The 16,423-nt window shown below is 40.9% G+C and overlaps 2 protein-coding genes across 2 annotated transcripts; one reads left to right on the forward strand and one right to left on the reverse strand.

The window, feature by feature from the left end:
• Nucleotides 1-304: 304 nt before the first annotated feature.
• LOC132989738 (succinate dehydrogenase [ubiquinone] iron-sulfur subunit, mitochondrial) lies at nt 305-4,962 on the reverse strand. The gene is made up of 8 exons (XM_061057540.1): nt 4,802-4,962; nt 3,603-3,736; nt 3,421-3,506; nt 3,162-3,298; nt 2,485-2,601; nt 2,187-2,288; nt 812-934; nt 305-724 (listed from the first exon to the last, which is right to left on the reverse strand). The coding sequence occupies exons 1-8, from the start codon at nt 4,865-4,867 to the stop codon at nt 644-646; spliced, it is 846 nt and encodes a 281-aa protein (XP_060913523.1). The 5' UTR covers nt 4,868-4,962; the 3' UTR covers nt 305-643.
• Nucleotides 4,963-6,939: 1,977 nt separating this feature from the next.
• LOC132989372 (ATPase family AAA domain-containing protein 3-like) lies at nt 6,940-15,506 on the forward strand. Its single transcript, XM_061056967.1, has 16 exons — nt 6,940-7,220; nt 8,184-8,260; nt 8,945-9,046; nt 9,163-9,222; nt 9,308-9,377; nt 9,685-9,850; nt 10,018-10,087; nt 10,233-10,388; nt 10,995-11,051; nt 11,174-11,299; nt 11,660-11,784; nt 11,975-12,026; nt 12,114-12,184; nt 12,331-12,498; nt 12,803-12,911; nt 13,004-15,506. The coding sequence occupies exons 1-16, from the start codon at nt 7,022-7,024 to the stop codon at nt 14,732-14,734; spliced, it is 3,339 nt and encodes a 1,112-aa protein (XP_060912950.1). The 5' UTR covers nt 6,940-7,021; the 3' UTR covers nt 14,735-15,506.
• Nucleotides 15,507-16,423: the final 917 nt, after the last annotated feature.

Below are 16,423 nucleotides of genomic sequence, written 5' to 3' on the forward strand. Positions count from 1 at the left end.
AACCCTTTCGCTTCGTTTACTCTGAATAGATGCAATGTGAAATATTTAATGGGCCTATAATTCTTCATGAGTCAAGTAGTTTATTAACTACACGACACATGGATAACTTCTAAAATGTTCCTTCTATAATAACATCTGCATACATTATTGATGTTTCCAGTTGTGCATGCTGGTTCCATTTGCTTAGTTTTACTAAGCTGAGCCTTTTATTTTGTGCAAACCTTTTATGGATATCAAAAATGTCTCCTTCAATACTGTTCAACAATTCATTAAAAAGGGATCATTTTGACTACTCACACTTGAATCATCTCAAAGCAACACAGCACATTTTTAATGAACATATATTTAAATATTTACAGTCTGGGTACAAGTTGATGAGTTAATGAATAAATACAGCAAAGCCTAGTATCTTCATTATGCAGCTGAAATGTGGTCCAACATGTTGCGTCATTTAAATGATAAAGCTTACAGTTCTGTCCAGCACCCTCGTCTTACAGCCTTTCTCCATCTCCCTTATACGATCCCACTCACTCCTCAAATACTCATGATAATCTTAAAAAGTGCTGACTGAAGAAAATTGTCCTTGTTGGCTCTCCTCTTCCTCTTAACTCAGGTCACGATATAATTAGTTGATCTTGTGCCTTCATGAAGCTGCTGCTTTCTTCTCTTTGTAAGTCGCCATCATTTTCTTGATTTCTGCTATGGCCTTTCCTGGATTCAGTCCCTGTGGAGCAGCGTGTCAGACGGACGGTGAGAAACTACAACATAACATCTGAGGGGAATAAGCATGTGTGAAGATGTGTGTAAGTACCTTGGGGCAAGTTTTAGTGCAGTTCATGATCGTGTGGCAGCGGTAGAGAGAGAAGGGGTCCTGAAGCTTCGACAGACGCTCCTCAGTGAACTCATCACGGGAGTCAATCATCCAGCGGTACGCCTGCGGGAGAATAACACAGTAATCATACATGTTGTCTGAGCTGTTCGGGGTCATTTTTTGTATTCTTTGGGAAGTGTTTTGCATATGGTGGTGGTAAATTAATCCAAACAAAAAGACACCACAGGAGAAATAACTGAACATTTTCTAAGTGGCTAAACTTCTTGAAACTTTTCAGAATTTCAGCATTTTTGACATTTGTCCTCCTAAACTTTGATAATAATACTTAAAAACTTTTTTTTTTTGAGGAAATACAGTTCCTCAAAGTACATCCTCAACAGAAAAAATGCTGAATTTAGCATATGCATTTTAACATCCCATTGTTAAGTGGTTCTCGAACTTTCAAATTAAACGCCTTGACTGCAGTTTATCGATCAAATAGGTCTTAACCAGTAATAAATATTTTTGGTAGAAAAAAGCTGATATATGCAGGTACGGTACACCTCTGTGCCATCAGCATTTAATCAAAACTGCAACCTTGTCTCTATAAAATCTGCCAACTGCTGCACAGGCTTCAATAAAGTTCATACGGGCTAAACAGTGACGTTGATCCTCTTACAAAAAACTGCGTGTGGAAAGTTGCAGCTTGTGAGGTAAATTACATTTACACATTCAACCAAGAACCCATTTTTGTGATTTTAGTCCATCCTCCTGTATTGAACCTGGCTATGCTCTGCTGAAGAACATTTAATTTTGGGTTGGTGATGACAATGATTGTGTCATTTTGACAGTAAACAGTTGACCCTGTTAAATAAATGCACTGAAAACAATATAAAAACGAAAAATGTTGCCACAAAAATTTACACATTTACATTTTATTGAACATTTTTCAGCACTTGTACTGGAGCGGTTATGCGTGACTGATGTGTTCAAACAAGCAAAAAAGAAAAGAAATCACGAGTACCGACTGCAGTGCTCCAAAACAATGCAGTGGAATGTGTCCCCACTCTTCAGAAACATAGCTGAAGTTAACTCTTGCGTAAGCATAAAGCTCAAAGAACAACCTCGGCCTCAGGTGAGTACAGCCGAGGCTGATAAAGTCTGCCTGAGAGTCAGATGTACAAAAAGCAGCAACCAACCAGAGGATAATGTGATTAAATATTAACCACATGGTCTTTGCTTCGGCTCCGCCCTCAGGCTAAACTTCACATTTGTCTTACCTCACTAGTCGCCAGGACCTACCAACCTTCCATATTTCATCCACCAAATGATTTAATGATGACTTGATGAATGTTCTGACGGTGTCAGTACTCACCTGCATGAGGACAGCAGGTCCCAGGTATTTGTCTCCATTCCACCAGTAGCTGGGACAGCTGGTGCTGCAGCAAGCACACAGGATGCACTCGTACAGACCGTCCTGCAGGGTGAAGAAGAACGCATTATTCTCACCATCTTTAGACTCTTTTATGACTTCATCGGTGAAGCACAATGATAACATTGAAGGTTTCATTTCTTCAAATGTAATAACTCAAGACACGTAAGATGACCAGTATGATAGCAAGCGTAATAGGGTCATTTATCTGCCTTAATTAAAGTTATCCGGATTTATTTACCAGTTTCTGTCTGTCCTCCACCGACTGGAAATACTGCGACTTCCCTTCCTGAGTTTCATCCTTCTTTTTCAGGTAGGGCTCAATGGATTTGTACTGAGCATAGAAGTTGCTCATGTCCTGGTGGAAATAAAAACCACAGGAAAAATCAATACAGGCACTCAAACAACCAATAGTTTGCACTTCAATTTATGCTATTTCACACTTCAGTCATCCTTATTCTCTCTGTTCATTAAGATCGACAATAAAGATAAAATATATTTAAATGTAAACTAAAAACCAATCTAGGTAGTTTCCTTTTGAGCTCTCTAATAAAAACACTGTTTCATAAACACATCATACTGTATACAATGTCATGTATTTATAATCCTCTTTGTTAATTCTTATTGTTTACCAACAATTACTGCTTATTATTGTAATATAATTGACTCATTTTTTGTGTTTCATGGAGCGCTGGTGGCGCAGTAGTTAGTGTGCGCGCACCATGTTCAGAGGCTGTAGTCATCCAACCGGGCGGCCCGGGTTCATATCCAACCTGTGGCTCCTTTCCTGCATGACATTCCCCTCTCTCTCTCTGATTTCTGACTCTATCCACTGTCCTATCTCTCCGATAAAGGCATGAAAAAAAAAAAAATGTTCAAAAAAGGGAAAGGTCCACTTCAAGGACTTGCGGTACTTACAGGCACCAGATCTTTGACCACATACATGTGTGGGAGTGGGTAGATTTTAGTCGGTTTGCTTGTGTTGCTGTCAATTTTGTTCAAACATGCCAGTGTGTTTCCTCCGTTTATGTTCATTGCACATGAGCCGCAAATACCTGGAGAGATACAAAATCAATGGGTCACTAAAATGCACAGAGGTGCACTCAGACAGTCATGTTAATATATTTCAGGTGAGTCATTCTAATTATTATGTGCTAGTTGATTGTTTGTTTCTTACCCTCTCTGCAGGAGCGTCTGAATGTGAGCGTAGGGTCCATCTCATTCTTGATCTTAATGAGAGCATCCAGAACCATTGGACCACAGCTATTTCAAAAAGAACATCAATATATTATCACATTAATTTGATTAATGAAAAAAACCTAGGACATTGTTCTGTACATGGACACTATTTGTCCTTACTTGTTGAGGTCAATTTCATAAGTCTGCATCCGTGGTTTGTCTCCTGCAGTGTCGGGGTCCCAGCGGTAAATCTGGAACTTCTTGATCCTGGGTTCAGGAGCCGGGGCAGCAGCAGTCTGTGCATACCGCACCATCTAAATCACAGATAATATAAGAAAACACAGAAGAGTTAATGTATATGAATGACAGGGATACACTCAAAACAGAAAACCAAAATGTGACCCGTTAGGTCAACCAAGGCTAAAATAGGAGGCCCTTGGTATTTATATCCTGTAATGCTCAGTGGTTACCAATAGTACCAATAGTACTGGTACATCAGGTACAACAAAATGATGGGACTTTATTTGTAGTGAAAGTCTACAACATTTAAAATGACAACTTATTGGAAGGACAAACAGCAGACTTTTATACTGAGACAAAAGTTACACTAAGGTCAAAATAAATCAAATAAAATGTGTTTAAATATACATTCAACATTATATTCAAAGGACACGTATCATAATGAAACTATGTGTAATCAATTAATTACACACTGTATCTTGTATCTGCGCACATTATAACACTATTTAACCCTTCTGTATAAGTCAGATAGGTGTAGCTGCTCCCCCTAGTGGATGTTTGACTGAACACACATCAAAGCGTTACATCACTGTGAAATCTCTGGTTACCTAACTGACTCTTTAAGGACAATGTAAGACAAATTTAGCAGCAACTATTTAAATTTGTTCTTATAGTTTTGAGATGTAAACAAATGTACTAAAGTGTACCCTGACTGCTAAAACAGTGTAAATATACCGTGGTACATAAGTCTTTACCGGTAGTAAGGAGTTTCACTCTAATAGCTAAGACCATGTTTACTATGTAGTAGCTAATTATCTTACATTAATAACAACATTTTGCCTTTTTATGTGAAGTATATCTGTACTATTCTCGTTCACATGAATAGTAAAGCAGATAGTCTTTTCAGTATTACGTGGCATTATCACACATTTGGCCTTGAAGAAAGGTGTGTTACTACAGGTCGTTTATTGATGAGGCTACACACTTTTTGCAATGACATACGTGGGGATGATATACTGCAGCCTTTCATAAAACTAACAGCTGATAAATCAACACGGAAGCCCATTCTCCTACGTACATTTTAAGTAACACATGAGCCATGTATACATGTTGAGACTGGTTAAATGTTCTGTACTTACCACCATAGAGCCACAATTCCTAATAGCCAAAACATTTCGACTCAAAGCAACACAAACCGCCGACATATTTCCGACTTTTCAAGCGTTTATTTCAGTAAAAACACTTCAGGAACAGACCAGACTGCTCACTTTTGTCTCTACTGCACTGTATGTAACCAAAAGCTCCGCCCTACGCACGCTGTCACATGACGTAGGGTACGTTGCGCTGCGTAACAATTGCTGCCTTCAGTTCTCTCACCCAGCTCGTTCTTCCGACTATCTCTCACGCAAATGTTCTTTTATACTGCATCTGAAGACGAATTTAAATTAAACTAGTACTAACCGTGGATTTAACACTAGCCGTGCATCTATATAAAATATAAACTCTACTGAAATGTGTAATACATTTACACACAATTCATGGATAACATATGTATCCCAGGGCTCCTGAATGCACCATATGTCGTAGCCTCTTTCACAACACTCATATACATGTACACGAGGGTCAATTACATACCCATAAATGAAAACATACAGTGCTGTGAATGTCTTATGTGCAATTAATTGTAACTGTTCTATATGTTTAATAGTCATAATTTACATTTGTACCTTTATTCCAGCAGTAATTTATCATTTTATTATTAGTGAAGTGTTATTTCCTTTATCAAAAAACTACTAACCTAAATCTAAAAAAAAAAGCAAAACATTCATTGTTAGAAGGTTAGTCTGTACATTTTATTAGTCTCAATATGTTCATTCAAAGTAATCATAATAAAGTACTTTAAATGTGTTTTGTTGCTCAACATGTCCTTGACTATTCCATTTTATATTCATTTTATTTAAAAAAAAATAATGTTCCTGATTTCCTGCTTCAATAGTATTATAGCATAATCTGAAAAAATTAAGTTTTAGTCTTAATTATTATTATTATCACTGCGATAGACACTTTGATGTATGCTGCCATGATAAAGGACATTAAATGAAGGAAGTGACTCTGTGTGGTTATAGTCTGTTTTATATATGATTTATTTTGATGCAATGGCTCCCAGTCTGTGCTCATTTAATATGCATCACATCACCGGGACAGAGATGTACACAATGAACTATTCTGATGGTAATGAATTTCAAGGTCATGGGAGCATTGTATATGCTCATGTCAATTTAAATTTATTCAATGATCTCAGGGCACAGAGCAAATAAAATTGAACATTCACCTCCATCTCTCTCTCTCTCTCTCTCTCTCTCTCTCTCTCTCAAGATCTGAGATAAACTTTGCACCTCATTTGTGAGATTAGTACTTAACAGGGCACCAAAACATTTGACTCAATCTATGAGAATATATTACACCCTTGTTCTCCAATTAGATCCATGTTTTCATGTAATCTATTTTAATATTGTAAAATGTGTATATCTGACATACAGAAATAAACTGCGTACTCCTTGCATATCACAGTAATAAATGTTAACATGGGGAGAAAGCTTGAACGTAAAGGATACCAGAAGCAGCCTTAAGCTTACAGGGTTTTTGAAATGCCGTTGTATGTGTACATATACAAGGAACTGGCATCAAGTTTCAAGTTGCTCTCAATTTACATGCACATCCCATTAACACTTTACAGGAAGACAGAAAGAGGCGTACAGCTAAATACAAGGACAACAGAGCTGAACATAGACACAGATAGTCAAAACAAACATGTCACATGTTCCTGCAAATTGTGAACGAATAGTCAAGTTTAATGAGCAATGTGGTGGATGACTCTTTATGCATGAAATGGGTGTTGATGTGATGCTTATGTATATGATATACATGCAGTTTCAAACGTGCAGGGTTTATGAGTATATTATATTAATTCATATAGCCCCCCTCTTTTTCCAAATAAAAGAATGAAGCTGACATCTCCTGGCAGAAAACTAAAACCTGAGTTGTCTTTTGTTATTTCACGTTAGACCACATCACAACACCATAAAAACAAGTGCAATTTAATCAATTAAAACAAATAAAGGTATTGTTATAAACCCATTCTCCCTTCTTCCGTTCAATGTTGTATAAATTAATGTGGTAGTCTATGTTGATATGTTATGTTTGTTTTATTTTGAAAGTTTGGACCGGATATTACCTTGCATCTTTTGTTGTACTTGATTGTCGTTCAACAAGAGCATGGGTACGAGTATCACCGGGGGGTTAGGGTACTACTGACTGATTCAAAGTGCAGCCTGTCGCTCGGACTCCATTGAAGCAGCATGTCGTGGCTCTTTGGTTGGGGGAAGAGCTCCGGGTCGCAGCCGCCTTTGGATGAGCAGACGGCGGCTGCTTCAGGGGAAGGCGGCGGGGGAGCCCCTGGAGGATCCGGGGGAAACAAACCCGTAGACAAGTGGAGCAACTTTGACCCGACTGGGCTGGAGAGAGCTGCAAAAGCTGCAAGGGAGCTCGACAAATCACGTGCGTAATAGTGATAATTTATTTAAACCAGTATTTAACTAAAGCACCATTTCAATTTCTTCATATCGTTTCCAATTTAACACCAACACTTCATTCATCAGTAAGCTAACTGGAATGGAGAACACATTCCTGTGTTGGGACTTTCTGTTCTTTTTGAATGAGAGTCCCTCAAGCAGAACTTCATACAGAAAAACACATCTGAAAGAAACGCGTACTGACCAGTGTACACACTTTGAAAAGCCACTTTTTATGAGCACTGCTGAACTGTCGAGTGTCATTATTTAATTCGGCATACACTGTCAGACTGAGAAGCAAAGTGTTGATAACATTTCAACTTTGTACCTCCACAAAGAACCGGTAAAAACCGTGCAACAAGTTTCACCCATTCTGTTCTGCCATAACTACATGTATACATGTCACCACAATTATTAAGTTTTTAAGGGGGATTTGGCTTGACAGATGTCCTTCTATCAAACTGATGTCCTTTTGTCAAACTCGGGGGAACCGAGCATATCGAGCTCCTATTGATTGCAGTAGCCTACATGCTGCTTACAACATGCCTGCTAGCCTGTTTGACCTCCACGCTGCACATGTAGAGGTTTGGTGGGCGTGTCCGAGCATCGAGGGAACAAAGTGTTCTTGCAAGATCAGCCTTTCACCTGTCTCACACATCACTCCCTTCATGTCAGTATGTGCATGTTGACATGCTTCATCCTGTTCTCTTTTATTGGCATATTTTTTTACCCAAGTGCGTGCCAAGCACAGTACATGTTTGTTTTTAAATACACCCTTCATATTTCTGCTGTTCTACAAATACACTGACAAGCAGGCTTAGTTTTGCATCATTTTGTGATGGTGGCTATCTAAAGTGTATTATGATCAAAAGTCATACTATAATTGTCCAGGTTGTTAAATTTAAATTGCTGAATGAATGAAGCAGTTGTTTCTTAATTATAACCACAGGACATGCAAAGGACGCTCTGGGGCTGGCTCGTATGCAGGAGCAGACTGTACAGCTGGAGCATCAGAGTAAAGTGAAAGTAGGTGCTGGAGGAGGGGGATTAATTGCATAGCAGCCCATAGACCGTATAACAAGAACTCTAATATACAGTCAGTTATCTAACCTTTTGATTAGTGTCAGAAATTCACTTTGAAAGCTCATTGTGAAAGAGTTAATTATATTGGAACAAAGTTAAACTATTTCAGTGTAATTCAATATGCACAGGATATACAATGATAAAAATATATTTATAATAAAAAAGTCATATGCAAGGTAAACAAGGCCACTCCATAGAGCTTATTGAAAACATTTTCACTTTTTAACAGATCATACCAACGAAAAACATACAAAAAACATCAAAAGAGCACGATTAATCCATATTCACTTACATACTATTAAGATATTTACGATACTTATTAGCCTGCCACAGCATCTCCTTACATTTGTCTATATTGGCAAAAATAAGTTGACAAATTGACACCTATATTTTTCACATTTTGCTAAAAACAAAAGTGGTTAAGTGCACAAAATGAAACAAAAAAAAGTAATTCAACAGCTTGAATTAATATGAAATGTAGTCTTACTTCCTGCATGCTACCTCAAAATGTAGTTCCACTGCCTTAGGTCTTCCTTTGGTGTAATTCTTCCATCCTCTGATACTCTGAATTGTTTACTACTTGATCCTGATGTCAGTAAACACATCCCAATTGAAACTCTCTCACAGGAATATGAGGCGGCTTTGGAGCAGCTGAAGGGCGAGCAGATCCAACTCCAGGGGGAGGAGAGACGGAAAACCCTCGTAGAGGAGACCAAGCAAAACCAGGCGGTAAAGAAATGACACTGAACACAACACGCTCCTCTGACAGTGAAATACAAATGTTTCTGATGAGAAGTTAAATTTAACATGTGAACGTAATGAATCGTTTTCTCTATCCCCTCCAGAGGGCACAGTATCAAGACAAACTTGCCAGACAGAGGTATGATGATCAGCTCAGGCAACAGGTAAACCTTTGAAATGGACACTTGAAATCATTACCTGAAAACCATCATAGCGGAGCGTTCATGTTACCTTATTTTCTATCAACAGCAATTCGTCAATGACGAGAACCTTCGCAAACAAGAGGAGTCGGTTATGAAGCAAGAGGGCATGAGAAAAGGTAGAAGAAGAAAACAGAATGAAGACTTGCATTTACACATTATTCATCAACTCACAATGTCAAGAAACAACGATTTATTCATGCTGCATAAAAGAAGGAATTGTTAAAACAGCATCATAAGTATAACGGCCCCTTCAGCATAAAATCATTGAATGATTTATTAAAGGAGCTATTGAGTGATCTGTCCTTTTAAATAAGTTACATCTAGAATTTTTCACAGTGTAATACTTTGTTAAACTTCATTTATGTAAATCTGAGCAGGGGATGTAAGTAGGTAGCAATGAATTTCTGCTCCTTTTCCTCTCAGCTACCATCGAACACGAGATGGACCTGAGACACAAGAACGACCTGCTTCGCATTGAAGCCGAGGCCAAAGCCCGGGCCCAGGTGGAGCGAGAGAACGCAGACCTGATCAGGGAACAGATCCGCCTGAAAGCTGCTGAACACAGACAAACTGTCCTTGAATCTATAAAGTGAGGGCAAAAATGACACCCCTCTCTCCTTAATCCTGACAGTAACTGGCATGTTATCTCCTGGTATCTCTCTCAGCTGTTTCTCAGAGGGCTGAAGTCAAGTGTGTGTGCCACAGTGGAGGCGGTCGGTGTGATAATTGTGTTTTGTTTTTTTTCCTTCCTGGCAGGACGGCCGGGGCGGTGTTTGGGGAGGGATTCAGGGCCTTTGTCTCCGACTGGGACAAACTCACAGCCACGGTAAATCCATGTCAGACCTGTCAGACTTTTAACACTTTAACCACAGGAGGAACACAGAGGATTATGGGAAAAAGTAGTTTTCATATTTTGTAATGCTCGACAGTATATTTGAAGAGGTGTGTGTATGCACTTTTGCCGCCCGCAGGTTGCTGGTTTCACACTGTTGGCAGTCGGCGTTTACTCAGCTAGGAACGCCACATCGGTGGCCGGGCGCTTCATCGAGGCTCGTCTGGGTAAACCGTCTCTGGTCCGAGAGACCTCCAGGTTAACTGTCGCAGAGGCCATCAAGCACCCAATCAAGGTCGGACTTTATGACAATTTTTTGTGTTTTTACTAGTTTGTGTTCGTCTGCTGATAAAGTCCAACTTGTGTCATGCAGGGTGAATAAAAGTATTCTAAACAGAGATTTCATTATACGTTGTCATAGCGACTGTGCACAAAAAACAGTGGTGTGTCTGGAGCCTTGCTTTGATTGAGGTTTTTGGGCATCATCCTATAACAGCTGGTAGAGCATCAAATCAGAGCATCAAATATTTTCTGGCAAGAAATTAGTTTAATTGTGTATTGATGTATAAGTACGGTACTTGGATGTGATGTATAAGTGTGTAAAAATAATGAGTACATTCATTCTATCACCAGACACCAACATAACAAAGCTGATGATGAATGTAGTTATTTTAAAAGGGTTGAATCCCCGAGTCTGTAATGTTTGCAGGGACTTGAATCTGTTAGCTGCAGAGCGGGAGAGTCGCTGATGAAGTGTAAAAATGATGAACATTTTCTGAATATTATGACTATATACAACAAAAACATTTGCACTTAGCTTTCAGCCAAAGTTTCTCTGCCTTTCCATTCCTCAATGATTATGTGCTCACTGTGTCATTCTCTCTGTTTTCATCATTCTTAGACAACCAAGCGTCTGAGGAGCAGACCACAGGATGCCTTGGACGGCGTTGTGCTCAGCGTGAGTCATTAACGGGCTTGTCGTTTTTTTTTTTTTATGTATTAATGTCTTTTGAATTCAACATTCATGAAATGTCTTTGTGAGAAGTGCTTAGTCTTGTCACTGTGCCATGGATCTCACAGGCGAGTTTAGAGGAACGTGTTCGAGACATTGCCATCGCCACTCGCAACACGAGGCAGAACAAAGGCTTGTACAGAAACATCCTGATGTACGGGCCCCCTGGCACTGGAAAAACTCTCTTTGCCAAGGTAAGACTGAGTCAAACCCCTTTTGGACTTTTTTTTATTAGAAATTAGAAAAACAAAAGTTTTCATGAAGATGCTTTAACAGTCAAGAAACTAGATTGACTCTTCAGGCAAAAAATATCTGCCCTGGTGGTTTTATGCATCACTTATTCTGCTTTGTTTTGAATAAAAGAAGAATAAATCAGGTGTTGGCTGTGATTGGCTGCCCACAGTGAATAACATACCAATGATCTGGTTCATTTATTTCATTCATTAGCATGTAGTCTGGTAGCTTTTTTGTTAATACGTTTTACCATGGTTGTGTATTTCTTTGTTTTCCTCACTGGTTCTTATTAAAAAATCATTTTTCCCATTACCTCTCAGAAACTGGCTCTCCACTCAGGGATGGACTTTGCCATCATGACAGGAGGAGACGTGGCACCCATGGGGCGCGATGGAGTCACTGCCATGCACAAGGTGTTTGACTGGGCCAGCACCAGCGGCAGAGGGTAGGGCGCTTTAATGTGATCCATTAACATCATATGATTATATACCATAATGTGTAATCAGCGGTTCTATATTGACTCGGAGGAGATTATATGTTGTGCTGCATCAAGAGCTTCTCTAATTCTACTGAGTAATTACTTTAAAGGCCTTAAATAAAAACAGCGGCTCATTCTCTTTTGATGTTCTCTGCAGCGTCTTGCTGTTCGTGGATGAAGCTGACGCCTTCCTGCGTAAGCGATCCACTGTGAGTTCAGCTGCAGTGCCATATGCATGGTGATGACGCCCTGTGCTTTAATCGTGTATTCATGAGTCATGTTTTTTTGCATCGCAGGAGAAAATCAGCGAGGACCTCCGAGCCACCCTCAACGCATTCCTGTACCGCACTGGGGAGCAGAGCAACAAGTTGGTGACTTAAATAATTCACTGTGCATGGCTGGGCATGGAAAGGTCCTCGCCATGACTGAAAAGGTCACTGACCACCACAGTTCTAAGTAGTCTCTCTCTCTCTTTCTCTCTCTCTCTCTCTCTCTCTCCCTCCCTCCCCTCAGGTTCATGCTGGTGCTTGCTAGTAACCAGCCAGAACAGTTCGACTGGGCCATTAATGACCGCATTGATGAGATTGTGAACTTTGCGTTACCGGGTCTCGAGGAGAGGGAGAGGCTGGTGCGCCTGTATTTCGACAAATTTGTGCTGGGTCCTGCCACTACGGGAAGACAGTGAGTACATTGACTGTAATTCAGTGCTTGAGTTGCTGCGAAGGTGATTTACTACCACATAGGAGTGCAGTGCTCCCTTGAGGTAGCCTTGCTAACTCAAGTTGCATAATGATGTATATAATGTGTTCCGTCCTGAAACCAAAGTGGCTTATGGGTCTTTACTTGAAATGGTGTTTAAGTCCACAAGAAGCCGTTACAGATTGCATGGGTCAGTTGAAACCAGAACATGAATGGATGATCATTGAGAAGAGTTTGAGCTCGAGGCTTGTTTAATATTCAAACTTCTTGTGTTTGAACTCAACAGGAGATTAAAGCTGGCTCAGTTCGACTATGGCCAGAAGTGCTCAGACATTGCCAAGCGAGCAGAAGGCATGTCCGGCCGTGAAATCTCTAAACTCGGTGTGGCCTGGCAGGTGAGTAGAAAAGTGCATTGGCATAAAATATGATTCCACCACTCTTAATCAAATCTTAAACCAAACCTTTATTCGATTTGTTTCTCTGAAAGGCTGCTGCATACTCCTCTGAAGACGGAGTTTTGACCGAAGCAATGATTGACGCAAGAGTTGACGATGCAATCATCCAGCATGCACAGAAAATGGACTGGTTGCTGATGGAAGCAGGCGCAGGGGTCGGCAAGGTCGGCGGCATCCTTGTCCCTAAGGAAATGGCTGCAGGAGTTTCAGCCCAGGAGGCTGCTTCTCCTGCACACACCGAAGACGCAGCTCCAACTATACAAGAGGTTCTTCCAATCATAGAGGCTGTGAGCAGCGCCGCCCAGGCAGAAGCAGCCGCTGTACCTCCAGAAATGGAGGCAGAGGTTATCCTCAAAGAGGCTGCCACTTTGGTTAAAGAAAGTGAAGTTGTAGGAACAGTTGCGGAAACCATTGCTGAGACGGCTTCTGCTGTCCCATTGGTGCAGGAGGTTGAGGCCATTAAAGACCTCACTGAGGAGGTTCAAAGCACAGCTGTAGCTTCAGACGCTGTTGTTCTTGACGCTGTTGTTCTTGACGCTGTTGTTCCTGAGGTGGCAGAGGTGGTCACTGAGGTTAAAGAGGCTGAAGGTTTACAAGCTTCGACTGTCCAAGAAACTGCTGCTGTGTGTAAAGAAGAACCAACTTCTGATGGAGCTGTACAAGAGGCCGATGCTGCAGTGGTAGCCAGGGAGGAAAAGGATGTTGAAGCACACCTGGAAACGACTGTCTCAGCTGTTGCTCAGGAGGCAGAAGCTACAGTAGCTGCTCTACCCGAGGAGACCGCAGCCAAGTCGGTTGAAGGTGTAGAAGCTGAAGCTCCTGTGTCTGCCGTGGAAACCGGCGCTGATGCAGCAAAGGTTGTAGAGGAAATTGCCAGCAATGTAGCTCAAGCAACCGAGTCCATAGCAAGCATAGTAAAGGAGGCTGAAGTTATTGCAGCCGATGTAGCCAAGGTGGCTGACACAGTAGCAACTGTTACTGAAGAGATTGAGGCAGCAGTCATCAAGGAGGTTGAAGCTGCAAAGGAAGCAAGTGAGGTTGTGGCGGAGGCTGTGTCTGAAACATCAGAAGTTGCTAAAGAGGTTGAAGCAGTAGTGACAGAAGCGGTCATGGAGTCAGAGATTATTGCTACAGAGGTTGTTAAAGAGGTTGAAACTGCAGTAACTGAGACTGCTACCAAGGAAGCTGAGGTTATCACAACAGAATCTGCTGTAGAAAGTGAGGCCAAAGTGGAGCCTCTTACAGCTGCCATTGAGGGTACAGAAGAGGGTCAGAGTGTGACTACAGAGACGGCTGTCAAGGAAGCAGAAGTCTCCAAAGAAGCAGAAGTCATCCCTGCAGAAGTTCCTAAAGAAGCAGAAGAAATCATTTCAGCCGAAGTTAAGAAAGATGCCGAGGTCATGGCAGCAGAGGTGTCAAAGGAAGAAGAGGTCACCCCTGCTGAAATTTCCAAGGAAGCCGAAGTTCCAAAAGATGCAGAGGTCACTGCAACAGAGGCTCCCAAAGAAGCAGATACTTTGCCTACAGAAGATGGGAAACTGCCCGAAACTACTGAGGCTGCCGCCAAGGAAGCTGAATCCGAAACCACAAAGTCTGCAGAAGAAGTTGAGACCGTAGTCACCGAAGTCCCCAGCGAGACCAACCCAGCAGCTGTTCCCATCGCTGAATCGAAGGTCGATGAATCGAGTCCAACTGAGAAGCCGAACAAACCGAGTGAAGACGACGGCAAAAAACCACAAGACAAGCCTAGTCCAAAGAAATGATCTCTTTAAATATTTGATGCATAGAATACATATAAAGATGGACAACGTGCCTCAACCTTCTCCCGCTGTACAAAGGTGAAGCCAAAATCCTCATGTTGCGCATTTTGAGTCAGTCTGCATAGTAGGTATCGGACGGAAGAGCTATTGTAACGATTGTAATGACGTCGTGTCGCTCCTGAAATCGGAAAAACCCAGACACGATTACCGCTATGGAAGTTCAATGACTTCTGTGTTAGTGTTTATGTTTAATCACGCCTCTTCTCCGATGCACACAGTGCCTTAGTAGCTGTCAATCATGGCATTTTATACCTTTTTATGGCATCAAATAACTACTTCAGAGAGGACTTGAACACACATCAGCATTATTTCTTGCTACCACTACAGAATGGGTTTGAGAAAAATTCATTTGACATGAATTTAGATTTTCTAGTTTAAACCCATGTCCCATCTGCTAACAAGGAGGACTGGGGTTTATGACCTATACTGCAGCCAGTCAGTAGGGGGAGCTCTAGATGATTTTTGGCTACACTTTAGGCGAGATGTTGTGCTGTCCATTCTTCATACACGTCTATGATTTGATGAAATGCTATTGTAAATGAAGGGCTTTTGTTATTCTAAAACACTTGAGCTTTGAATCTAAAAAAAAATCTCCTTGGGTTTGTCTACTTTTCTGTCAATCTGCTTGTAATGTAATACCTGTAATTGTTTGGGTGATTGTTTGTTTATGGGCTGTAGATTTGCTGAAGTCTGAGTAAAAAATATGTGTGGACAACTACGACTACCCGACTCTTTCTTCCTGCTTTCTCTCCTACGGGCATCCATACCATTTTAAGAGTCTGTGTCCGTCTGACATTTTCAGAAATCTGCCCTCTAAAAGGAATTTTCATGCATGTTAGCTGACCAGTTCTGGCAAGAGTTCAACTGCCTGTCTACAAAATGTTCACTGAGGACATCTCTCCCTGGCTCTTGTTAGCAGCAGCGCTCGTGCAGCTGAGGACTGTCCTTGACAAATGTTTCTTTCTTTTCACCTTCCGTAGAAGGACTGTGGGTGCTGCCAGACCCTTAGTCAAATGTATTCTTTTTGGATCATTTGGAGGCTTGAATATGATACTAGATTCACAGTAACCCAGGAAATCACAGTTTCCATCTGGTGTTTCAGACATGTTTGATTTACTGCTGCTGGCTGTTCAAGTGTTATACAAACCTTTTTAATGCACGTGCAGAATCAAGAAGAAAAATCTATTTTGTTGCTGTTTATATTGGCAAACAACTAATTACTCAACAACACAGAAAATATTTTCCGTTTATGGTAATCAATTTAATATCACTGGATCCAGCTGCTAATTGTGATGAATGTTTCCTTTTCATCATTTATATTTTAACTTAATTGGTGTTCAGACTTCTGCTGGAAGAACTTTAAATATAATAATAAATTATGTCAAATTATTATGCTTGAAAAGTGGGGCGCCGGTAGCCTAGTGGTTAGTGCACGATGTATGGAGGCTATAGTCCTACAAACCGGGTTCGAGTCTGACCTGTGGCTCCTTTCCGCTAGACATTCCCCACTCTCTCTCGCTCCCTGATTTCTGACTATCCACTGTCCTTTCTCTCTAATAAAGGCATAAAAAGCCCCAAACAAACAGCTGCTTTTATGCTTGAAAATCATGCATATCAAAGCATATTTAACAT

This window comes from Labrus mixtus, chromosome 15 (genome assembly GCF_963584025.1).
Source record: "Labrus mixtus chromosome 15, fLabMix1.1, whole genome shotgun sequence".
Classification (NCBI taxonomy): Eukaryota; Metazoa; Chordata; class Actinopteri; order Labriformes; family Labridae; genus Labrus; species Labrus mixtus.